The sequence below is a fragment of the Mauremys reevesii genome, linkage group 7, assembly GCF_016161935.1.
Source record: "Mauremys reevesii isolate NIE-2019 linkage group 7, ASM1616193v1, whole genome shotgun sequence".
NCBI classification, from domain to species: Eukaryota; Metazoa; Chordata; order Testudines; family Geoemydidae; genus Mauremys; species Mauremys reevesii.
In genome coordinates, this window is record NC_052629.1 from 125,159,446 (window position 1) to 125,184,563 (window position 25,118).

Sequence of the window (25,118 nt, forward strand, 5' to 3'; positions counted from 1 at the left end):
GGCAGCAGTTCAATTTACGCAGCATGTGCCTGGGTCCTGTGTAATCCGTCTCTAGCGGCAGCTCTGCAGTGCCGACGCCAGAGCAGGTTCATTACTGGTTTGTAACATTTCCTTAGTTTGGGCAGTGAAGCCCAAAGATCTCATTGCACCTCCCGTTAGAACGTCCCTCAAAGAGCTGGAAGGGTTTTTAGGGGCAAGCCCTGCTGTTCTCTGACCTCGGGTAGTTAATATAGCAATTCTATTCAGCCTGAGGCAAAAGCCTGGCCTGGGGCATTTCAGCCCCAGCGGTAAAAGTTTGGCCAAGTTATAAGCACGTTGAAAGCCAGGGTCTTCCCGGGGCCAGGCACCCGTAGCTGTAGCCATTGCTGCCCCGACTGAGCACGCTGCTTCATGCAACCCTCCCTGCACCACCCTCGGCGCTGTGTAACGCCTTGAACCTGCTGCCTGGCTGTACCACACGAGCCCATCCCGGTACCACGGAGCGGGCTGGCTGGTGCGTCCTAGTGGTGTGCCGCTGAGCGCTGTACCGGATCTACCCCTGAGTGACGTCTGTGACCCCCTCTGTGTCGGGGCTTCTCCTTTAGAATCCGTACGGCCCTGTAAGGGTTCGTCGGCCCAGGAGGGGAACTCCCGGCTCCGCTCGTTCTACCCGGCTTGTGTGGCTGGAGGCTAGACCAGCTGCCCTCGTACTTCCCTCGGGGTTCCGCCGGGATCGTACGCGGGGCCGTTACACCAGCCTCCTGCAACAGTTGTGTTTTGACCAGGCTCGCTTGAGCAGAGCTAGCGCTGGTGCGTCTCCTAGAGCTGGGGAGTGCACAAGCGCTCCAGTGTAGACGGGCCGGCGGGCAGGGCAATTAGGAAAGAAGTGAAGGCAGGAAGGATGGGTGTTGGGGACAGGGAGCCAGCTGCGTAGAGGTCTCGGGCCTTGGGGTGGAATCTGATCTGGAGGAACCACTGATGAGGGGTACAGGGGAAAGGTTACCAGGTCACAGAGGGGTGTGTGTGTGTGTCTGTCCTCCACTAGGGGCCCCGTACCAAGGGGGAAGGGCTAGCGGCTCCCTGGCTCTGTGGGCCCCATGGGTACAGCATGGTGCTGGCTGGTGGATCAGTTTGCATACATATTGCTACAGTTGGTTGCAAAATTATCCACCCCTTTCTGAAATCGGTGCATAGGATCAGTGCAGCTTGCCTCCAGCAGTGAGTCCCTTAGCTGTGCAAAATGTCAGTCGGATCTGACTATACCTACAAAATGATGGGGTCTGAGTGAGCTGTGACCCTCCAGAGCTCTCGCTGTTGTGGACAGTTCTCTGAAAACACCCACTCAATGTGCAGCGGCGGCCAAAAAAGCAAACAGAATGTTGGGAACAATTACAAAAGAGAAATAAGACAAGATACCATGTTGCCTCTGTATAAATCCATGGTACACCCACCCCTTGAACACTGGGTGCAGTGTGGTCGCCTCAAAGATCTATTGGCATTGGAAACAGTGCAGAGAAGGGCAACAGAAATGATAAGGGGCACAGAACAGCTTCTGTCTGAGGAGATGAATGCAACTGGGACTGTTCAGCTTGGAAGAAGATGACTAAGGGGGGAGGTGATTGAGGTCCATACAGTCACCACAGGTGCGGAGAAAGAGAATAAGGACGTGTCATTTACCAAAGGGCAGGGGTACAAGAGGCCAGGGGAGGCTACGCCGCCCCAGACACGAGGCCTGCCACCTTTAGAGTGCTGCTGCCGAAAGGGCGTCTGGACCGTGGCTCCACCCCGAGGTCCTGCTCCCACTCGGCATCTTCTCCCAAGAGCCCCCTGCCCCCTCCCCCAAGGCCCCCTGCCTTCCGAGGGGTTGGAGGTGGAGCGTGGGTGAGGCCTTGCCGGAGGAGGCTGGAGAACAGGCCTGGGGGTGGAATGGGGGGTGGGGCCACGGCCTGGGTGCCAGAGGCCCCCTCCCACTTCTAGGGAGCTTCTGCTGGCACTCACACCCAGCCTCCCCAAATGCAGGAGTCACACCCCTCCCTGTAACCAGGGGCGGCTCTAGGGATTCTGCTGCCCCAAGCACGGCAGGCAGGCTGCCTCCGGCGGTTTGCCTGTGGGAGGTCCACCAAAGCCGCGGGACCAGCAGACCCTCTGCAGACCCCGAAGGCAGCCTGCCTGCCACCCTCGCGGCGCCGGCAGAGCACCCCCCGCGGCCTGCCGCCCCAAGCACGCGCTTGGCGTGCTGGGGCCTGGAGCCGCCCCTGCCTGTAACACATGAACCAGGGGTCACCCTATGAAATTAGAGGCAGCAGGTTAAACAAACTGTTAAGGAGTTGGGGGAGACTAGGCCCGGCCCCCCCGGGGTCCTGCGATAAACCGGGACTCTCAGCCACTAACACAGAAGGTTTATTGAGAGCAGTGGTCCCCAACCTTTTTGTGGCCAGTCGCACATTCATGTTTTCAGAAGAGCGTGGCGGGCGCCAACCATTTTTCAAGGCTTATTTTGTATTTGTACATTAAATAATATGAAAAACATCATATTTAATATTACATAACATATGAATCCATATGATAAAAAGGGTAATTTTACATGTAAAAGGTATTAATTAAATTATTCGGCAATGACTCTTTCACCTTCCCATGGGAATTTGCTCTTTTTTATCTACCTGTAAGAAAAATTAAGGTGTTTTTACAAACTAAATATCATAAACAGTTTTCATCTTATGTATTTTCAAAAAGTTAAACATTGTTGAACTGCTGGTCCAAATATATTTATTATTCTTACTTGAACATAGACTGCAGCCCCGGAGTTCTCTGTCCCCGGCAGGTGCGGGGCCATGGTTTCTCTCCGGCTTAAGCCACGGTCCCGCGCCTGCCAGGGACAGAGAACACTGGCGCCCGCAGCCTGCAGCCCCGGAGAAGCTGGAGAGAAGCCGCAGCCCCGCACCTGCCAGGGACAGAGAGCACCCGCGCCCGCAGCCCCGGAGAAGCTGCAGCCCCACGCCTGCTAGGGACAGAGAACACTGGTGCCTGCAGCCCCGGAGAAGCCGGAGAGAAGCCGCAGCCCCGAGCCTGCCAGGGACTGAGAACACCGGTTCCCGCAGCCTGCAGCCCCACGCCTGCCAGGGACCGAGAACACTGGTGCCTGCAGCCCTGGCATTCTCTGACCCCGGCAGGTGCACTAGGCGGGTGCACATGGCGCCCGTGGGCACTGCATTGGGGACCACGGATTTAGAGGACAGGAACACAGTCCAAGACAGGTCTTTCAGGTACAGACAACAGGACTCCCTCAGTCAGGTCCATCGAGGGGGAGGGCAGGGAGGCCAGAGCCCTGTCTGGGCTCCCCTCCATTTCCCAGCCAGCCCCAAACAGACTCTCTCCAGCTCCTCCTCTGGCCTTTGTCTCTTTCCTGGGCCAGGAGGCCCCTGATCTCTTTGTTCTCCAACACCTTGCGGGGAGGGGCTCAGGCCACCAGTTACCAGGCAACAGAGTATTGGCCATTTTCTGTCCAGCCAGCATCACACCTGCCCCCTAGGGCTCTGCCACAATCACCCCCCTTCTCCCACCACCTAGATCCTTAAGAAAGGCACAGGGGAAACTGAGGCACCCACCCGGTATTTGGAGAAAACATTAAGAACATTCCCACTTGGTCCCACAAACACAAGGCCGTGCTGCTTCTCCCAGCGCAGTCAGTCTGCGGAGGTGCCAGTTCCGTTGCCAGGGGAGGTGAAGGCCAGAAGTGTAACTGGGTTCAAACCTGAAGGAGCTCAGTTCCTGGAGGACGGGTCCATCAATGGCTGTTGGCCAGGATGGGCAGGGAGGGGACCCCGCGCGCTGGGGTCCCTAAGCCTCCGACTGCCAGAAGCTGGGAGTGGGCGACAGGGGCTGGATCGCTGGATGAGTGCCCCGTTTCCCTGCTGCACCTGGCCACTGCCAGAGCCAGGCCACTGGGCTGGACGGACCATTGGTCTGAGCGCGCAGCCAGGTGCGGGGGGGTCAGGGGTTGCCGGCTCCTGGGGCGGGGGCTGGGGCGGGGGGGGGGAGCCCAGCCTGCCCCCCCCCCGCAGCAGTTCCCGGGGTGCAGGATCAGGGGGTCGGGGTCTGTCCCAGCAGCGGGGACCGAGGCGAGGCTCTCCCGCCTTTCCCGCCCTCCCGTCGCCCCGGCTGGAGGCTGCTGTGGCCGGGGAGGGACCTGCTGCGCCCCCGCGTCTCCCTGTCGGAGCGGGATGGGCCGCGGCCGCCCCGCGCTGCGCCCCCGCGGCCCGTGCGCTCGGCGGAGCCCGGCGCGGGCAGGGTTAAGGCGGGGGGTGTTTTCCTGCCGCTCCGCCCCGCCCCGCGCGGGGAAGCCGGAGCCGAGCCTGGCCCGAGCCGAGCCGAGCCCCAGGAGAGCCGCGGCGGACCCGCGCCCCGGAGGTGAGCGCTGCCCTTCGCCGGGCCGGAGGGGAGCCCGGGGCCGCTTCGTGTGCAGCCGGGCCGGGCCGGGCCGCCAGCTGCCAGCCCCGGGACCCCACTCCGCTCCCCGCGCTCCCCGCGCTCCCCACTCCGCTTCCCCGCGGGCTGCCGGGACTCCCCGCTCCCCTTCCGGCCTGCCGGGACCCCCGCCCCGCTCCTCCCCGGGACCCCACTCCGCTCCCCGCGCTCCTCCCGGGACCCCACTCCGCTCCCGGGACCCCACCTGTTCCCCTCGCGCTCCCCGCGCTCCCCACTCCGCTTCCCCGCGGGCTGCCGGGACCCTCCCCGCCCCGCCCTGCTCCCCCGGGACCCCACTCCGCTCCCCGCGCTCCCCCGGGACCCCACTCCGCTCCCCGTGGGCTGCCGGGACCCTCCTCCCCGCTCCCGGGACCCCGCCCCGCGGACTCTGGGAAAGTTTGTGCCCCGGCCCCGCTGCCTGGGACCGCAGCTCCCGCCCGAGGCGCCCTGGGGTCCGAATCGCTCCGCTGCGGGGCCGGCCGGGCAGGACGCGGGTACCGGGGCTTGGCCGCAGCCAGCGGGACGCGGCAGCTTGGGCTCTGCCAGCGGTTCCGAGCGGCTCCCGGGGCCCCACGGGCCGGGGGCTGGGGAAGCTGCGGGCCTGGCCTTCGGTTCGGACAGCCCCGTCTGGGGTGTGCGTCCCGGGCCTCCCCGGCCCTGCCCCGGCCCCCAGCTCCTGGCCCTGCCCCGGCCTCCCCAACCCCAGCGCCCGGCCTGGCCCCCAGCGCCCGGCCCTGCCCCCAACCCCTAGCGCCCGGCCTCCACAGCGTCCTAGTGCCGGGCCCTGCCAGCCCCTCACAGCGCCCTGCCCTGCCCCAGCGCCCTGCCCCCAACGCCCGGCCCCAGCGCCCGGCCCTGCCCCCAACCCCTAGCGCCCGGCCTCCACAGCGTCCCAGTGCCGGGCCCTGCCAGCCCCCAGCGCCCTGCCCTGCCCCCAGCGCCCTGCCCCCAACGCCCGGCCCTGCCCCCAACCCCAACCCCTAGCGCCCGGCCTCCACAGCGTCCTAGTGCCGGGCCCTGCCAGCCCCAGCGCCCTGCCCCAGCGCCCTGCCCCGGCCCCCAGCGCCAGCGCCCTGCCCCCAGCGCCCTGCCCCCGGCCCCAGCGCCCGGCCCGGCCCTGCCCCCCAACCCCCAAGCGCCCCGCCTCCACAGCGTCCGAGTGCCGGGCCCTGCCAGCCCCTCACAGAGCCCTGCCCTGCCCCCAGCGCCCTGCCCCCAGCGCCCGGCCCCGGCCCCCCAGCGCCCGGCCCTGCCCCCAGCGCCCGGCCCCCAGCGCCCGCCCGGCCCTGCCCCCAACCCCTAGCGCCCGGCCTCCACAGCGTCCTAGTGCCGGGCCCTGCCAGCCCCAGCGCCCTGCCCTGCCCCCAGCGCCCTGCCCCGGCCCGGCCCTGCCCCCAGCGCCCTGCAGGGCTCAGCGCCGGAGCTCGGCGATGGGCAGCGGGGACCGAGCCGCGGCGCGGGCAGGGGATCCAGGGCTGGGTGCAGCACGGGCCGTTGGCTCTGCCCGGCAGAGGGCAGCGCACGTGGGAAATGAGAAGGTGCAGCCCCCCAGCAGAGCAGGGAGCCCAGGCTGAGGGCTGGGGGGCACCAGGTAACTGGCTCAGAGGCTGGCTGAGCCCCTGCGTGCTCAGTGCATGGTCAGCTGCCTGGCTCCTGCCCCCAACCGCCCATCTCGCACCTGTCAGCTGGGCCTGGGGCTGCTGGGGGGTCTCTGGCCTGCTCTGCCGATGGCAGGAGCCTGGCTGGGGGGTCGCAGCAGATCCCTGGCCGTAGCAGCTGGGCATCCAGAGAAAGGGGGGCCAGCTCCACCCAGGGCAGCTGAAGTTGTTTTCCAACCACCTGGGTGGGCTCCGCTGTCCGGCTGTGACTTGGCGCCCCAGCAGCGCGGCTTTCACGGTCCCGGCTGTGGCTGTGGCCGGCTGGTCCCAGGGCCCGGGCAGTGGGGCCTGCGTTCCAGTCACCTGGGGGGTGAAATGAGCCTGGCTCCAGGAGCTGGCGCCTGCGGCTTTGCCTAGCAGGGTGCATGCAGCGCCCGGGGGCTATTGGGGGAGAGGGGCTGTGTTACGTGGGAGCAGGCGCCCGCCCCAGCCTGGCACAGGTTTCAAGCTGCCGTTGCTGGACCGGGGAGCTTTGGGGCAATCCCTGGTGGTGGGAGATGCTGACTTTGCCCCTGGGATGTGCTGGGGGCACCTTGCTGTCTCCCTCCCCCTTTGATGTCTTCCCTGCGGTGGCCAGCAGCAGCCTGGCTTCCCGGGCCTGCCCTAGATTCCTCGCCAGGTGCACGGGAGGGAGCCCAGAGCTGGGACCTGAGCAGGGACCCACCTGCCGGACGAAGGATGCAGTTCTCAGCCAGGAAGCTGTTCGAGGGGAAGAGAAGTGAGCTGGGAACTCCTTGCAGTGGCAGCTCTCTGGCCGGGGGTGGGACCGGGGCCTGGGTGCCAATTACAGGCTCATGATGGCAGTGGGGCCAGGCCCGGAGACCTCCCCTAAGGAGCAAGGCACCTGCCCGGATCGGGTTGGGCTCCTGCCACCAGCCACTCACTAGGTTGCTGGGTGGGAATCCAGCTGCTGGCTCCCCATCTGGAGTCTGGACTGAGCCCAGCGCTTCCTGTGGTGGGTCCACGCGTCCCTCTCCTGGGGCAGATTCTCTGTGGAGTGCCCTGTGCGGAGAGTTTCCAGCACGCTGGCCCTGCGCAGTCTCTGTGGCACTAACCCCTGGGGGGCCGGGGGGCCGGCGTAGCATCGAACACACACTTTGCAGACTCGTTCCTGAGTCCCGTGGGAAACCCCACATGCTATTCCCTGCCTCAGTTTCCTCACAATTCCAGCGCACGCTCTGGGCTGGGGTCAGGCTTGTGCTCTGCCACCCCGTGCGTTCTCCCTAGGTCAGCTGCTTCCTCTGACTGGCTCCTCTCCAAGCTTCCGGGCTCTGGGGGTCCGCAGGGGGCAGAGCAGCTGCTCAGAGAGCTGTTTGTGCCCGTGTGGTGAGATCGCCTCTGCTTCCCGCCTCTACGAGATGCGTTTTCGGCTCCTCCTGCAGCGGCTGGGCCAGAGCCTGGCCCCCTCACGTGTCTTTCTCCCCCTTCAGGCAGGAGCTGCTGGAGGGAAGAGGAGCTGCCGAGACTCCCATCTGAGCAGGGCTGGACCAGAAGCACAAGCCACGCACCAGGGGAGTCGGGCAGGAGTGTCGGCTGCCACGGCAGAGCCCTGCTCCAGATCCACTGCACCTGCCTGACCCGCGAGCGGCTGAGTCTGGGGTGTGTCCTGCCTGTTACTGCAAGACGATGCTAGCGGCTCCATGTAAAAATCGACCTCTCCCTGCCCCGGGGATCCATCCCACCGGAGCCAGTGGCCACCGGGCACTGCAGGCCTGGGCCCCCTCCCGTAGGGCGTGAGGTGGAATTGCCCTCACCGGAGCAGCGCTGCAGCTGCTGGCCGTGGGTGGAGCTGTCTGCCCGGAGCAGAGCCCTGAGGATGCCCAGCTGGGCGGGCGAGCCTAGGTGAGAGGTGCTGTGACGGCTCCCCCCGAGGTACCATGCCGGTTCCCGCTATGGCAGCCGCCACTGCCAGGTCTTTCTTCTGGGAGGTCTTCCCGCCCATGCGCACCTGCCGGGTGTACTGCAGCCCTGCGTACCAGGACGGGCACCTCTTTGTGGTGGGGGGCTGCGGCCAGGCGGGGCTGCCCCTGGACACCGTGGAGATGCTGGATGTGCATTCCCAGAAGTGGACAGTGCTCCCTCCACTCCCCACGCCCCGGGCCGGGGCGGCTGCTGTGGCTGTGGGGAAGCAGGTCCTGGTGATGGGGGGCATGGATTCCAGACAGAGCCCCCTGGCCTCCGTCGAAGTCTTCAACACAGATGAGGGCAAGTGGGAGAAGGTGGCGGCCCTGGCCCAGCCATCCATGGGCATCTCTGCCATCGAGAGAGGTGAGCTGGGCAGAGGGGGGTGTTTCTCTTGATAATTAACAGGCAATTAAAAAACCATGTCACTGCCTAATTGAATGAAAATGCCCCTTAACTGAGTGTTCACTGCTCCTGGGCACCCAGCCCCCTACCTTCCCCCCCGGAGCCTTGGGCATTTGCCTCTGCCCTCCCCACCACGGGCTCCTGGCTCTCCCCTCCCACGGCTTTGGCCTCGTTCCCATCCCCAGCTGTAGGCCCGAAGGGGCAGGGGGCTGTGGCGGGGGCGATGGATGTGGCAGGCTGAGCTGCAGCTCTGAACCGCTGGGATGTGGAGGGCAGCTCGGCACGTGGCTGGGCCAAGGCAGGGAGTCCCAGAGCCGAGCTGGGTCCCTGGCTGGCTGGCTGGGTGTGCACCAGGCAGGTATCGGTTCTGGGTGCTGGAAGCAGGGGTGTCTGTACCTGCTCCCCAGGCCTGCGCCCCATCCTCTGCGGCCAAACTCTCCGCCCTGTGCCCACCTGCCACACAGACCTAGCAGGGGCTGGCGAGCAACCCGGGGCTGGGCCAGAGGGGGCTGTTCTGTGTGGGGCATACTGGGGAGCCTGTCCCCAAAGGATGGGTGGCCAGGGAGGCCCCAGCCTGCTGCTAGAGCCCTGGGATGGGGCAGTGTCCGTGCCCACCCCCGGCCCAGTGGCCAGCTTAGCCTCCTGTGCTCCTCCCCAGGAAGCACCGGGCGCGGCCTGCCCAGAGGCCTGTGCCCAAGGAAGGGAGCCGGCGTCAGGCCATTCTGGTGGCAGTGGTGCTACCTGACCCTGCGTGCTGGGGTGCTTGGCCTCCGCCAGGGCCCCTATCGTGCTGTGGGCATGTCAGGGGCAGCTGCTGCGGTGTGGCTCCCTTCCCGCTGGCAGGGCCCTCTGCCTTGTGCCCCTGGCGGCTGGGCAGCAAGCAGTGGGGTGCCAGAGCCGCCCCGCGGGCACCGTCTGAGCTGAGCAGCCAGGGCGTGTGGCAGCGAGCGGCCGAGCCCTCAGCCCAGGAGATGCTGAGTCTAGGACTTTGGGGTAAGGGCGGGAGCGGCACCCCAAGGGCGCCCTGGCCCATCCCCCGCCCACCCCACAGTGCGTTCAGCAGGACTGCCTGGCCTAGCTGGTCCCTGACATCCAGTGTGCGGTCCTGCCTAGGGTCGCACCCTTTGGGCCAGGTGGGTTCCCTCTGGCTGGGCTTCTCCCATTGCTGCAGGCCCTGGACAGGACATGCCAGGAGCGGCCTCAGCAGGGCCGAGAGGAGAGCGCGTGCTGCAGATGCCCCCTCTCTCCCCCCCACCATTCTCGCTGCACCCCGAATCCCCCCAAATCCTCTCTTCCTGCGCCAGCACGCAGGGCTCATCCCTCGGGGGTGCAGCTGGCGCTCTGGCCGGCAGGGGATTGTGGTTGCACGCAGCAGCTGCTGGCTCCCCATCTGGAGTCTGGACTGAGCCCAGCGCAGGCAGAATGGGGTTTGCTGGGTGTCACGGACTCACAGATCAGGCCCACTCGTGGCCCCGTGTGGTCCATGGGGGGGGCCCCTTCTCGGGGGGCCACTCTCTCGGGGTCAGGCCCCTCCTCCTGGAGCCGCACCTCCCTGAGCCTCAGCACGTCTGTCTGTGCCGTGGGCCCCTCAGGGAGTCCCCTCGCTCTGGACCCTCGGGGCCGCCACCCCCCGAAGGGGTTGATGCCCCCTGTTCTCTAGCCCCCAGTGACTCTCAGCCAGCGTAACACAGGAGGGTTTAGTGAGCGTTGAACCCAGCACAGGAAACACTCAGGGCCTCAGGCCTGGCCTCCCTCAGCCCAGCACATCCCAGTCCCCCTGCAGCCAGGTGGGCTCTGCCTGCTCCCCCTCTCCAGCCCAGAGCCCCCTGCTTCCCAGCTGGGCCTCCGATATCCCCGGCCCCAGGCCTGCCTCTGTCCATTGGCTTCTCTCCAGGGAAACAGGGTCCCATGGGCCTCCTCTCCCCTCTTCTGTCCTCTGGCCCCTCTGGCTGGAGCCGGCTGGTCCGGTCACCACGGTCCTCTCCCCGCAGCCCATTGTCCTCCACTGGCCAGAACCGGCTGAGCTGGGTCTCCGGGTCACCAGTCACTGGGGTCTCCATCCTCCAGGCCGTGGGCCAGGGTCCCAAGTTCCCTCTCTGGTCCTGTGCACCAACAACTCCCTCTCCCCTCCCCTCGTTAAACCCGTAACACCCGGGGACACTGAGTCCCACCCCCCACCCCTGCATGCAACCCATTGGAAACCAAGAAAAACCCCAAGCAAATCCCCCACTTGGTCACACTGGGTGCAGGTGCTTTGAAGCTGCTGACTTGTTGTGCGGGGGGGGGGGTCAAGTCACAAGTGCAGTGAGTGCAGGGGGTCTTGGGCTTTCAGCGCAGCCCCATCTCCTCCTGCACCCCTAGCCCCATGCGCCTGCTGCCCCAGAGCTCTGCAGGGTCAGTACCAGGCTGCCACAAGCCAAGCGAACTCGGCGCTAGGGGTCGGCCCCACGCCCAGCAGACACGGGGGGGGACGGGTTTCCTTGTGGAAGTTGGCAGCACTGGCACTGAGCTGAGTCAGGCTGGAGACGCCTCCGCCCCCCTGCGGGGATTGCAGCAGGCCGGGCTGGCTCCTCTCTGTGACAAACTGAGAAAGTCATGTTGGCGAACTGATGGGGGCGCTAGGGGGCGCTGGGCTGCGGGGAGCGGGGTGGGGGCTCAGCAGGGGGCGCTCTCCCCTGGCAGGCAGGGCGGGCCCTAGGGGGTGCTAGGGGTCGCTGTGCTGCCGGACGCGGGGTGGGGGCTCAGCAGGGGGCGCTCCCCAGGCAGGCAGGGCTGGCCCCATGGGGCGCTAGGGGTCGCTGTGCTGCGGGGAGCGGGGTGGGGGCTCAGCAGGGGGCGCTCTCCCCTGGCAGGCAGGGCTGGCCCCATGGGGCGCTAGGGGTGCTGTGCTGCGGGGAGCGGGGTGGGGCTCAGCAGGGGCGCTCTCCTGGCAGTCGGGCTGGCCCCATGGGGCGCTAGGGGTGCTATGCTGCGGGAGCGGGGTGGGGCTCAGCAGGGGCGCTCCCCAGGCAGGCAGGGCTGGCCCCATGGGGCGCTAGGGGCGCTGTGCTGCGGGAGGCGGGGTGGGGCTCAGCAGGGGCGCTCTCCTGGCAGGCAGGACTGGCCCCATGGGGCGCTAGGGGGCGCTGTGCTGCAGGGAGCGGGGTGGGGGCTCAGCAGGGGGCGCTCTCCCCTGGCAGGCAGGGCTGGCCCCATGGGGCGCTAGGGGGCGCTGTGCTGCGGGGAGCGGGGTGGGGGCTCAGCAGGGGGCGCTCTCCCCTGGCAGGCAGGGCTGGCCCCATGGGGCGCTAGGGGGCGCTGTGCTGCGGGAGCGGGGTGGGGCTCAGCAGGGGCGCCCCTGGCAGGCAGGGCTGGCCCTAGGGGGTGCTAGGGGGCGCTGTGCTGCAGGGAGCGGGGTGGGGGCTCAGCAGGGGGTGCTCTCCCCTGGCAGTCGGGGCTGGCCCCATGGGGCGCTAGGGGGCGCTGTGCTGCAGGGAGCGGGGTGGGGGCTCAGCAGGGGGCGCTCTCCCCTGGCAGTCGGAGCTGGCCCCATGGGGCGCTAGGGGGCGCTGTGCTGCAGGGAGCGGGGTGGGGGCTCAGCAGGGGGCGCTCTCCCCAGGCAGTCGGGGATGGCCCCTTGGGGCCCGGTGGGGGCTCAGCAGGGGGTGCTCCCCTGGCAGGCAGGGCTGGCCCCAAGGGGCACTAGGGGCGCTGTGCTGCGGGGAGCGGGGTGGGGGCTCAGCAGGGGGCGCTCTCCCCTGGCAGGTGGGGCTGGCCCCAGGGTGGCGCTAGGGGGTGCTGTGCTGCAGGGAGCGGGGTGGGGGCTCAGCAGGGGGCGCTCTCCCCTGGCAGTCGGGGATGGCCCCTTGGGGCCCCGTGGGGGCTCAGCAGGGGGTGCTCCCCTGGCAGGCAGGGCTGGCCCCATGGGGCGCTAGGGGGCGCTGTGCTGCAGGAAGCGGGGTGGGGGCTCAGCAGGGGGCGCTCTCCCCAGGCAGGCAGGGCTGGCCCCATGGGGCGCTAGGGGGCGCTGTGCTGCAGGGAGCGGGGTGGGTGCGCAGCAGGGGGCGCTCGCCCCTGGCAGTAGCGTCTGGCCCCATGGGGCGGTAGGGGTGCTATGCTGCGGGAGCGGTGTGGGGGCTCAGCAGGGGGCGCTCTCCCCAGGCAGTCGGGGCTGGCCCCATGGGGCGCTAGGGGGCGCTGTGCTGCAGGAAGCGGGGTGGGGGCTCAGCAGGGGGCGCTCCCCAGGCAGGCAGGGCTGGCCCCATGGGGCGCTAGGGGGCGCTGTGCTGCAGGAAGCGGGGTGGGGGCTCAGCAGGGGGCGCTCCCCTGGCAGGCAGGGCTGGCCCCATGGGGCGCTAGGGGGCGCTGTGCTGCAGGGAGCGGGGTGGGGGCTCAGCAGGGGGCGCTCTCCCCTGGCAGGCAGGGCTGGCCCCAGGGTGGCGCTAGGGATCTGTGCTGCTGGCAGTGAGGTATTTGGGCTAAAACCCACTTCATCGGATGCATGGAGAGATCACGGAAGCTTGTGCCCAAATACATTTGTTAGTCTGTAAGGTGCCACGAGGACTCCTCGTTGTTTTAGAACTGAGGTAGTGCCCACTTCTCATCCCCGTGCCCGCAGCCTGTAGGTGTCAGGGCAGTAACCCCTGAGACTGGGATGATTTCATCCTGGCTCCCAGAATTCCCTGTACTGCTTCAGCTGGACGCAGGATTCTTCACTTCCTGTCCCGAGCAGTCAGGGCCGGGGCTGGAGCTGCTGAGAACACCTAGCGCTTATGGAGAAGTTGGTCCTGTCTCACTCACCTCAGCGCTTCTATAGCGCTTCTCACCCATCGATCTGGCAGCACGGCACGCAGGGGGCCCAGATCACTGTCCCCATTGGACAGATGGGAAACTGAGGCATGTGGCGGGGAAGGGTTGCCCAGCAGTGGGGTGGCAGAGCTCGGGGTAGGACCCAGGTCTTGGGTGTCCCCGTCAGTCGGGGGCACCACAGTCAGGGGCTGGGGACTGAGGTGACCCCAGAGTCCAGGCCGCTGAGTGTTTCCACTCTTAGCTGGTGAGAGCTGCCTGGCATTTTCCAGCGGGCTCTGCTGCCAGGGCAGCGTCCAGACAGGCAGCCCCTGTGTGACCTGGGGCACAGCCCTTCCCCTGGCTGGGCCTCCCCTCCGCGCCGCGTGAGGGTCTGCAGCAATCGGCACCCTGCAAATATAGGCTGAGCCCCTCCCCAGCTGACTCCTGAGCTTCTTGCCCAGGGACCAGGGGGTGAGGAGAGGCTGTTGACCTGCTCCCCGGGCCCTGCCAGCTGTGCCAGCTGTGGGCTTCAGGGCGCCCGCATGGCAGCCAGCAGCAGGGCTAGGGAAGCAGCCTTTGGGCAGCATAGCTGGGTTGCCATGGCGTCTCCAGGGAGATGGTGCCAGGGAGTATAATTAGCTGCGAAGGCCCCGTGGTCTGGGCTATTTTCAGTGTGTCCGGGGGAGGAGGGTGATGGCGCCCGGTGGGAAACAACTGGGCAGCAGGTGCCATCCCCGTGGCTGGCAGGGGCTCCGGCTGCAGGCCGGGCACTGGAGGGGTGGCGGGAGGCCTGGGGCACTCACCCCATCAGTGCTCTGGGAGAGGCCAGAGCCAGGGTCCGGGACATGGGGTGAGGGGAATTCAGGGGGACCGCAGCTCCCATCCCACAGGCTGGCTCCCCCCGTGCCAGCCCCGGCTCCTGTGCCAGCTCCCCCTTCCCCCCCGGCACCAACCCTGTCCCCCTGCCCCTTCCCCCCTACTGACCCCGGCCTGCCCTCTGTGCTGTCCCCCATCCCCCGCTGGCTCCCCCGCTCTCACCCCTACGCTGTCCCTGCTTCCCCCGCCTGCTCCAGGGGTCGGCTCCCCCCTCATGTCCCCTCCTCTCTTGCAGACGGTTTGGTCTACGCGCTCGGGGGGATGGGCGCAGACACCTCTCCTCAGGCGCTAGTGCGGGTCTATGACCCAGCGACCACCCACTGGCAGCTTCTGCCCTCCATGCCCACCCCCTGCTATGGGGCATCTGCCTTCCTGCAGGGCAACAAGATCTTCCTCCTGGGTAAGTGCATCGTCTGGCATGGGCACAGTGGGTGAGCTGGAGAGTGCATGGTGCAGGGACGCAGTTCCCCTGGGGAGCCCCCTGCAGCCTGCCCCCCCAGCGCCCCCTGCTGGGAGCCCCCCTCAGCCTGTGCCCTGCCCCCCCAGCACCCCCTGCTGGGAGCCCCCCTCAGCCTGTGCCCTGCCCCCCCAGCAGCCTGCCCCCCCAGCGCCCCCTGCTGGGTGCCCCCTCAGCTTGTGCCCTGCCCCCCCCAGCACGGAGCCCCCCATACCCCTGCTGAGATCTCCTCCCCGCAGCCTGTGTCCTGCCCCCTCTGCGTCCCCTGCTGGGGGCCCCCTCAGCTTGTGCCCTGCCCCCCCAGCACGGAGCGCCCCGCACCCCTGCTGGGAGCTTCCTCCCCACAGCCTGTGCCCCGCCCCCCTCAGCGCCCCCTGCTGGGAGCTCCTGCCAGAGCCACCCCCAGCCCCACCCCCCTGGCGCCCCCTTTAAAAAGCATGCAAATGAGCCTGGAGAATCTCGGCACAGATTCCAGCTCTGGGTGCCCAGGACGTCCCCCAGAGACCTGCCCCCCCCCCCCGGGCACAATCCACAGCCCCTGCTCTGCAGAGCACATGCAGGCTGGCGTTGAGCTCCCTCCCTTGGCTAGGGAGCGTGGTGACGGGGCGATGTGGGGCTGGGGTGAAGGCCTGGCGGCCCAGGCCCCTCTCAGCATCTCCTCCCTGCGCAGGGGGGAGGCAGGGCAAACTGCCCGTCACGGCCTTCGAGGCCTTCGACCTGCAGACGAGGAGCTGGACGCGCTATCCCAGCGTCCCCAGCCGGCGGGCCTTTGCCGGCTGCGCCATGGCTGATGGCTGCTTCTTCAGCCTCGGGGGCCTGCAGCAACCGGGACCCCACAACTTCTACTCCCGGCCCCACTTTGTCAACACGGTGGAGATGTTCGACCCGGAGCAGGGTGAGCTGGCGTGAGGATCGCGTGCCTGGGCCCAGCCAGCTGCTGTGGCCAGCTGGGGTGCAGAGAGAGGGGCCCCCGGCAGGACACACAGATAGTGGGAGTGTCACGGAGTGTGGGGGAGTCCGGCCCTGCACCCCTCTTCCTGGGACCCACAGTGACTCTCAGCCAGCCAGTAAAACAGAAGGTTGATTGGACAACAGGAGCACAGGATACAGCAGAACTCGTGTTCCGAGCCAGGACCCCTCAATCTGGCCCTTCTGGGGGTTTAGGGTGCTTGGAGCCCAGCCTAGGGTCCCCTGAAATCCCACCCCACAGCCCCAAACCGAAAACTGACCCAACCCTCTCCACTCGGCTCCCTGCCTTTGTCCAGCTTCCCGGGCAGAGGTGTCACCTCCCCGCCCCGCTGCCTAGCTCAGGTTACAGGCTGGATACCTGTCCCTCCCCGGCTCTCCCAACCCCCACACAGACAGCCCCTGCTCCATCACAGGGAGGGACCCTCCCACCCAGCTCCACCCTACGCTCCTGTTCTGTAAGTCCCACTCCCTGTAACTCCTGGAGTTCGGGGCACTGAAACTCTGCCTCTGCCCCAACTGCCGAGCCACTGGCTTGGGCTGGGCGGGAGTAACGGCCGGTGTAAATCCCCTCCCCCACTCCTGCCCTGTCCCCCTCCGTGCCCGGTTAGGTGCCTGTCTGTCTCTCAGCCTCCTGGGGACCTGGCACCAGCCCGTGGCCACAGGACACCCCAGCCCAGGGACGGCCTGGCAGCAGGGCCTGGAGCCGCCTGGGGCAGGATCAAAGGCTTTACTGGGAGTGAGGCAAGTCCTTGTCTTTTCCTGCCTGCCCAGGCTCCCAGACAGGGAGTGTCCCCTCATGGAGCCCCCAAGTCCCACTCTGCTGGAGCTCCCCTCAGCCTGCTGGGGGGCTGGTGAGAACCCCGCCCGCAGCGCCAGCTGGCTGGCAGGGGCAGAGAGGTACCCCAGGCAGGGCTAGGCAGACAGGCCTGCGTGTAGCAGGACCTCCGGGCACGGTGCTGGTCACGTGCCGTCCGTGGCGGGAGGGAACAATGCCGACGGCAGCTGGCGGCTGCTGATAGGGCAGAGCGAGGGCCTGCAACCGAGCCCCTGGCACTGTGCCCAGGGCAGGCCTGTTTCCTGGGCGCTGGGAGATGCCAGGGTGTGAGTGAACCAGCCGCACAGGGATGGCAGCAGCTGGGGATGGGGTCCTGCCCCAGCTGTCTCATCCCCCGGGAAGGGGGCTGGGGATCCCATTCCCGTGCGCAGAAATACCCCGGGTGAGTCTCCGGAGGCTGCCTGGCCCGGCTCCGTCCCTGCGTTCAGACCCAGCAGGGGGGTGTGCGGGGGAAGCTGGCCAGTGCCCAGCCCCCGGCGAGACTCTTCTCCTACCCGCTGCAGCAGCACGAGCCTGACGCTGCCTCTTTCCCGCAGGGGCCTGGAGCAAGCAGGGCCGCGCCGGGCGCATGCGGGAGAAGAGAGCCGACTTCGTGGCTGGCTGCCTCGGCGGGCGAGTGGTGGTGGCCGGAGGCCTCGGTAACGTGGGGGGAGGATCGGGGGGGGGTCAGGCTTGTGCTCAAGGCTCACTGGAGGGTGGAGCCAAGCAGCAGCCTCTTGGGGAGGGAGCTGTGCAGACAGACCTGCCCCTCCCAGGCCCATGTCGGGGGCCGTGCCCTCCCGCACCCACTCCTCTGTGTGAGTGGAGCTGAGCTCGCTGCTGTGGTGCCTGCGGCTGGCCCTTCCCCTTCCCCCCGCCACAGGGCACCGAGTTCGAGGGGTTTCTCTAGGGGGCTGATTGCTCCCTGAATCCTGGGTCCCAGCGTCTACTCTGGCTCCAGGCCTTGTTCCCACCCGCAGCCCCTGCTCCATCAGTCTCTACTGGGGGCACTGGGATCATCTTGTCATCAGGCTATCCTCAGGGCCCCTCCCTGGCCGCTCTGGCCCCCCTTTGCAGTACGACCGGAGATGGCCCAGCTCCCCTCCTGGGGAGGGTGAGGAAGAGCAGGGACGGGACCCGACTTTTGCTTCTGTTGGTGCCTTATTCGGCTCACTAGCTGGAACCTGCTCATGGTGTGACATCCATCTAGGTGTTCCCCGCACTTCTGTGCCCAGCCGTGGTGACCTGCCAGGAAGGCACATGCCCGCTGGATCCGAAGCCACTATAGGACCAAGGGAGTGCCTCACTTCTAGGGGCGGGCCAGGCCTGGGGAAGGTTAGACAGGGATGGAGACATGGGGGAGCCCTGCAGGCAGCAGTGCCCCATGTGGGATGCAAGGCCAGCGCAGAAGTACGCCAGCGTGTCTCCCACGGCTGGGCTGGGCTGGGCTGTTAGGGATGGTGCCTCGGCACGAGGGCACTGTCAGATGGGGATGCTGAGCTCCGGCTCACTGGGGGGGCTTTTACCTGGCCGGTGAGGACTCAGCAGCTCCCCCTTCACAGCGGGGGCCCCCCGAGCACCAAGGAGCTGGTGCTTTGCTCTTTGGGAGAGGAGGGACCGAATGAAAACGGGAAGCTGGGAGCCGAGCGCTGTGTGCCAGCTGAGGAACACAGGCCCTGCCTTCCCAGCAAAGTGAAATCACCGACAGCTGCTGGCTGGAGCCATGGTGGGCTGCTGCTAGTGTGAAGGTGCTGCCTGCAGTGGGCTCTGTCCCCACTCTCCAGCAGGGACTGCCGCGGTGTAGCGGGGGAACGCAGCAGGATGGCTGGATTGGGGCACTGTTCAGCTGCTCTCTGCAGGCCGGTGTCTGGGAGGAGCCCCTAGCTGTTCCCGGTCCCTGCCCCTCTCGGCTCAGAGAACTGGAACAGGGCAGGAACGAGTTGGCTATGGGGCAGAGGGGTGCTCCCTGGCTCTCCTAGCAAAGGTCTGTTAACTTGGTGAAAGCAGACAGCTGAATTTCTGCAATGTGCCGCAGCAGAGACGGCAGAGCAGCTCTGCATGGGCAGTGCAGGTGCCCTGTGGCGTCCTGCGGTGACTGTCTCATGCTCTGTGCTGTGCGGCACAGCCGGAGCCGTTCCTATTCACTGGGAACAATGAGCTCTGCAAATGGACAGAAAAACCAATTGGGTTCCATTCCTGGCTCTTCTGTGCCAAGTCAGTTACCTGTGCAGTGTTGGGGGACGGGAGACGGGTGGCAGATTGACAGGCAGCTCGCTAAGGCTTTTCATCCCCCCATATGTTCACAGCTCAGCAACCTGCAAAGCACAAGAGAGTGAAGGGGGATTGTGCTGCGCAGGATTTCGCACCCCTCTCACATAGCCGCACAGCCGTGCAAATCAATAGCAGGACTGCAGCACTGGGGCGGAATTCGCGTCAGGAAATACACAACCTTAACTCTGCCCCCTGTGCTCATCTGCGGCGCTCCCTGACAGACTCCCGTCCTCCCACCATCTCAGTCCCACAATGCTGGCGGACGGGAAGTTGGGGGCAAGGCCCTGTGATAGCGTGCATCCTCCGAGTCCTAAGATACTCATGGAGGGGATGACACGGGGCCCGGGGTACAGCACGTTCCCTCGGTCCTGTGGGGTTGGCTGAGGGGATGGGGCGGGGGGCCCGGGGTACAGCGCGTTCCCTGTGGCGTTGGCTGAGGGGATGGGGTGGGGGCTGGGGTACAGCGCGTTCCCTGTGGGATTGGCTGAGGGGATGGGGCGGGGCTTGGGGTACAGCGCGTTCCCTGCGCCCTGTGGCGTTGGCTGAGGGGATGGGGCGGGGGCCCCGGGGTACAGCGCGTTCCCTGTGGGGTTGGCTGAGGGGATGGGGCGGGGGGCCCGGGGTACAGCGCGTTCCTGTGGGGTTGGCTGAGGGGATGGGGCGGGGGCCCCGGGGTACAGCGCGTTCCTCGGTCCTGTGGGGTTGGCTGAGGATGGGGCGGGGGCCGGGGTACAGCGCGTTCCCTCGGTCCTGTGGGGTTGGCTGAGGATGGGGCGGGGCCCGGGGTACAGCGCGTTCCCTGTGGGATTGGCTGAGGGGATGGGGCGGGGTGCCCCGGGTACAGCGCGTTCCCTGTGGCGTTGGCTGAGGGGATGGGGCAGGGGGCCCCGGGGTACAGCGCGTTCCCTGTGGGGTTGGCTGAGGATGGGGGGCGGGGCCCGGGTACAGCGCGTTCCCTGTGGGGTTGGCTGAGGATGGGGCGGGGCCCGGGGTACAGCGCGTTCCTGTGGGGTTGGCTGAGGGGATGGGGCGGGGCCCGGGGTACAGCGTTCCTGTGGGGTTGGCTGAGGGGATGGGGCGGGGGCCCGGGTACAGCGCGTTCCCTGTGGGGTTGGCTGAGGGGATGGGGCGGGGGGCCCCGGGGTACAGCGCGTTCCTGTGGGGTTGGCTGAGGGGATGGGGCGGGGCCCGGGGTACAGCGCGTTCCTGTGGGGTTGGCTGAGGGGATGGGGCAGGGGGCCCGGGGAACAGCGCGTTCCTGTGGGGTTGGCTGAGGGGATGGGGCGGGACCCCGGGGTACAGCGCGTTCCCTGTGGGGTTGGCTATGGGGATGGGGGGGGGCCCGGGGTACAGCGCGTTCCTGTGGCGTTGGCTGAGGGGATGGGGCGGGGGGCCCGGGGTACAGCGCGTTCCTGTGGCGTTGGCTGAGGGTATGGGGCAGGGGGCCCGGGGTACAGCGCGTTCCCTGTGGCGGTGGCTGAGGGGATGGGGGGGGGCCCGGGGTACAGCGTTCCCCTGTGGGGTTGGCTGAGGATGGATGGGGGCCCGGGGTACAGCGCGTTCCTCGGTCCTGTGGCGTTGGCTGAGGGGATGGGGCGGGGGCCCGGGGTACAGCGCGTTCCTGTGGCGTTGGCTGAGGGGATGGGGCGGGGCCCTGTGGGGTTGGCTGAGGGGATGGGGCGGGGGCCCCGGGGTACAGCGCGTTCCCTCGGTCCTGTGGGGTTGGCTGAGGGGATGGGGCGGGGTGCCCCGGGGTACAGCGCGTTCCCTCGGTCCTGTGGGGTTGGCTGAGGGGATGGGGCGGGGGGCCCCGGGGTACAGCGCGTTCCTGTGGCGTTGGCTGAGGGGATGGGGCGGGCAGGGACCAGCTCTGGCATTCGATTTTAAGAACATGCAGCATAACCTGGTCGGGACCCGCAGGGCTCCGATCCCTGCCCTCACATCCCAGGCCGCCCTGTCAGACAATCTCGCGCTAATGTGTCCAGTTATGTCTTAAAACTAGTTACGCTGTTTTGTCCCACGGCACCTACTGAGTGGCTGTCCCAGAGCTGCCCCCTCGGATGGATACAGACTTCAAGTGTCCACCCTGACGTGTTCTTGGGCAGCTTGGCCCCTTGGTTCTTGGGCCAGCTTTGTCCTTGAGCTTAAATAGCTCTTCGTCCTCCCTGGTGGGTCTCTGGCACTCAGCTCCCCTCTCGGCCTTCTCCCTGCCGGGCCAACAAGCTGAGCTCTCCCCGTCTCCTCTCACGAGACGCTCCCCATTCTTCTGCACCGGATCCAGTTTAAATTCCTCTGTCCTGAAGACGGGTGCCCAGAGCTGCGCACAGCGTCCCAGCGGCGGGGCGGGCTGACCTGTGCCTGGCCCAGCGGCACTCAGACTTCGCTGTCTCCACAGCCGAGGTTTTCCTTTCCCTTTTTCACAGCTCTGTCCCACTGTGAGTGACCCACTCCCAGGTCTCTCTCCTCCGCTGTTGCTGCCCATTGATGGTTTAATGTCTCATCTCTTGCAGGGAACCAGTCGTTTCCCCTGGGTTCAGTGGAAGGATTTAGCCTACCAAGGAAGAAGTGGGAGCTGCTTTCCCCCATGCCCACCGGTCGTTGCTCCTGCTCCAGCTGCCAAGCCCCGAGCCTGCTGTTTGTGATCGGAGGGGTGGCGCAGGGCCCCAGCGGAGCGGTCGAGGCTCTGTGCCTGCGGGAAGGGGCCTGAGGGGAGCCCCCGGCAGAAGGATCCCACTGACAGAGGGCAAAGTGCCTGAAACTGGCGACGGGTGCGCGTGGGCGCGGAGAGCAAACTCTTTGGAGCTGGTGTGTAGCTCGTAGTTACTGACCCGGGGCACCAAAGCAGTGACGTCGTCTTTTGCTCGTTAGGCTTTCAGAAGCTGAAATTAGTTTTCTAGCGTAGCTCAGAGATGAGAGCGGTCGGGGGACAGGGGAGAAGCAGGGCAGGGCAAGCAGCAGAGGAGTCTGGAAGGAGCTTCAGTGCAGGGGTGCCGTGTGGCTCCCCAGAGTAGCTGACGATCCCGGGGAGCCCAAGCTGGCTCTCAGGTGTCAGCTCCTGTTGCCAACCCTGCACTTCGGGGGTGGGAGAAGCCTGCAGTGCAGCCACCTCCTCTTTCATGGAGCTCCAGTGTCCGTCTGTCTGTAGGGAGGAGAGCCAGCCCCTGGGTGGGGGAGCTGGTCTGAGCTGCCTGTTGTCCAGTGTGGATGTCTGTGGTGTCTTCGTGCCGGGGTGTCTTATGCTGCGCAGTGAGGAGCACAGTGGCTCGCGGGAGGCCAGAGGAAAGGCGATGTGGCAGTGAGGCGTGAGCTGCTAGTGAGTGCTGTATTGTTGTAGCCCTGGTCTGTGTCCCATGTAGCACATATGGTGCCCTGTAGCTCAGTGCCTAGGAGGTGCTGTAGCACCTCAAATAAATGACACAAGTGGAATTTGACTCTTGATGAAACCATGTCTGTCAGGGTCTCTCCTGCTACTTGTTCTGAGAATGCCAGAGTTTGCAGGGCGAAGTGGCGGGTACAAGGGAGGGTAAATGGGAGGCACCCTCTGGAAGCCACTCAGCTTCAAGCCCTCAGTGAGAGTGAAGGGGGCGAACTCTACTGCTCCAGGGAGGTTTGAGACCATTACTGAGAGGGGACCAGGCCCTGAGATTCCACAGCAAGGAACGGGGCAGTTCAGAAACGCCATCTGGCCGAAGCAGTACTGAGCACGTCAGTGTCACTCAGCCCTTACGGGCGCTGTGAGTCTCAGCTGGCACGGTTCTGATGGTGAATTACAACAAACCCCAGATGCCACCTGTACCCGTACCTCAGTGGGTCACAACTGAGGATGCCAAATTCAGGATGAACTGCTGAGAAATAGGGCAGATACACCCCAAGACGGGTGGCTAATCTGCCATAGGATATACCAAACCAGCAGGGGCGGCTCTAGGAATTTCGCCGCCCCAAGCACGGCGGCACGCCCCGGGGGGCGCTCTGGCGGTCGCCGGTCCCGCGGCTCCAGTGGATCTCCTGCAGAGGGTCCGCTGGTCCCGCGGCTCCAGTGGAGCATCTGCAGGCACGTCTGCGGGAGGTCCACCGGAGCCGCCTGCCGCCCTCCTGGCGACAGGCAGAGCGCCCCCCGCGGCATGCCGCCCCAAGCACGCGCCTGGCGCGCTGGGGTCTGGAGCCGGTCCTGCAAACCAGCCACAAATGGAAACGTCTGTTTCACCACACTGGCTAACAAGAAGTTATAAAAGCAGTTTCCTCATGCATCCCAGTCCTTGTCTTACCACCAAACACACTGGATTCAGAGCTGAGTGGTTTTGTACAAGCAATCTCTTCAACTAAACGCTTTGCCTGAGCCCAAAGGACCAGCCACGCACCCACGTCAATATATAACTTAGATCTTACCCAAAAATCACACTGATGCCAATCCCTTAGTATCTAAAATCTAAAGGTTTATTCATAAAAAGAAAGGGGAGAGTTAACATTGGCTAAGGGAATCAATTCCATACAGTAATGGCAAAGTTCTTGGTTCAGGCTTGTAGCAGTGATGGAATAAACTGCAGGTTCAAATCAAGTCTCTGGAACATCCCCAACTGGGATGGGCCATTCAGTCCTTTGTTGAGAGCTTCAGTTGGTAGCCGAGTCCCTCCAGAGGTGAGAAGCAGGATTGAAGGGGTTTCCAGGGTGTTTTATAGCTTTTGCCATGTGGAGGGCATCGCATTGTTCTTACTGTGGAAAATTACAGCAACAAGATGGAGTTTGGAGCCACATGTTTATGCCCAGTTTTGCTCAGTCATTGCAGGAAGCCATTACCTAGATTCCAGACAGCATATTTACAGGACAGTCCCCTCAGTGCAGATGGGCATCTCCCATGGGCCATTGTCAGCCACGTGTTTCTTGATGAGCCTCTTAATGTGAATAGTGCCTCCAAGCTGTGCTGGGTGCTCCCTTGTGGGCGGTACCCTACGAGCAAACATTTGAAATCCAGCTATAGAGCCAATAATTATAACTTCAGATACAAAAATGATACATACACCGTCTGAGCATGCGCCCCGCAAAGCCTCCCCCCCCAGGACATCGGTCCCACCTCCGGAAAGGAGTGGCACCCTGTAGTGAGTCGGTGTGGCTCCCCTCCTGCCCCAGGAGGGTCGAGCCCCGGCTCAATCGATTACACACCCCTACCAGCCACTGGAGCTGAGGTACCATGCCAGGCCAGCACCCTGCTCCTGGCCACGATGCCCAGCAAGCTGGTGGCCTGCACCACAGAGGTTTTCATACCAAGAGCTGTCCTGGCCCCAGGGGTGTTTGGATGGTGGGGCAGGGCCTTTGTTCTTGAGGATAAACCGCACAGGCTAGCGGGCAGCCACCTGACTCCTGCAGGGCTGCTTATTCCTGGAAAGCTGCTGGTGATGGGTGGGACCCCTTGAGATGCCACCTGATGTGCTGAGATACCACTGAGTCTACTTGTTCTGCCAGCATGGGCCCCCTTTAACCTGTCTTACTGAGCCAGGCTCTAAAAACCTCCTCTCACACACACCCACAGGCAGGGCCACCCCCAGCTGCAGATCCACTCTGGGCAGATTCAGCTTAAGGGACTTGCTCCAGCACTCAGATGTCCCCCTCCCTTGGAATACAGACCCAAAGATATACTATGAAATTTGCCCCCTCCCTCAGTGTGGGGAGAGGTGTGCACACTTCTCCCCCCCCCCAGTAGAAATGACAGAAACTGGGTTTAATAATAAACAAAACAAATGTTACTAACTATAAAAGGCAGATTTAAGTGGTTCAGGGGATAGCGCACAGCACAATGCAGATCACTAAGCAAATGAAACAAAACACACAGACTGAGCTTAACACACTAGATGGGTAAGAGACAAATTCTCACCCTAAGTGAGAAACAGGCTGGCAGAGTCTGAAGGCACAGGTTGCCTTAGCTTTCCCTGCACAGGCTAAAGATCTTAGCCTGGGACCATCACTTCCCCCAAGTCAGTCTTTGTTCCTCAGGTGTTTTCAGGTGTGGTGTTGTAGGGAGAGTGAGGACCCCTCACACTGTCATTTTCCCTCTTGCTGGGACCTGGGTCAGACAGTTCCCATGGTGTGGAGCTATCTCTGAGAGGTTTCTGTTGCGCACAGTTCCTGGGGTGATCCTTGTGCTTGTGCATTTCTTCAATGAACTTTGTTCGGCCTCATTCAGCGTAGCCCCTTTGAAATACAGAGACGTGGTCAATATGCCCAGCTTCCGATACAGAAATGCTCCGTGCACACACATTGGATAAACACATTCTGTAAATCAGAACCTTTCCAAGGATACCTCACACAAGCCATCTTGCATGAAGTATCCCTTAGGGTAGGTTTACACTTACCTTCCGGGTCGACGCGGTGAGTTCGACTTCTCGGAGTTCGAACTATCGTGTCTGATCTAGACGCGATAGTTCGAACTCCGGAAGCGCCGCGGTCGACTCCGGTACTCCACCACTGCAAACGGCGGTGGCGGAGTCGACGGGGGAGCCGCGGAGTTCGACCCCGCCGCGTCCGGACGGGTGAGTAGGTCGAACTAGGGTACTTCGAATTCAGC

At 65.2% G+C, this 25,118-nt stretch overlaps 1 protein-coding gene across 4 annotated transcripts; it reads left to right on the top strand.

The window, feature by feature from the left end:
* The first annotated feature begins 4,254 nt into the window (after positions 1–4,254).
* On the top strand, positions 4,255–21,993 carry KLHDC8B (kelch domain containing 8B). Of its 4 annotated transcripts, none has more exons than XM_039483055.1 (6): positions 4,255–4,386; positions 7,532–8,369; positions 14,287–14,451; positions 15,150–15,403; positions 16,849–16,950; positions 21,073–21,993. In XM_039483055.1, exons 2-6 carry the CDS (start codon positions 7,979–7,981, stop codon positions 21,202–21,204), a joined length of 1,044 nt encoding a protein of 347 aa, XP_039338989.1. In that variant the 5' UTR covers positions 4,255–4,386; positions 7,532–7,978; the 3' UTR covers positions 21,205–21,993. The 4 variants fall into 4 exon arrangements, with proteins under 4 accessions (XP_039338989.1, XP_039338985.1, XP_039338986.1 ...); XM_039483051.1 differs by having other exon boundaries at positions 15,179–15,403; positions 21,073–21,269; XM_039483052.1 differs by lacking the exon at positions 4,255–4,386 and adding an exon at positions 5,912–6,034 and having other exon boundaries at positions 15,179–15,403; positions 21,073–21,269.
* The last annotated feature ends 3,125 nt before the right edge of the window (positions 21,994–25,118 follow it).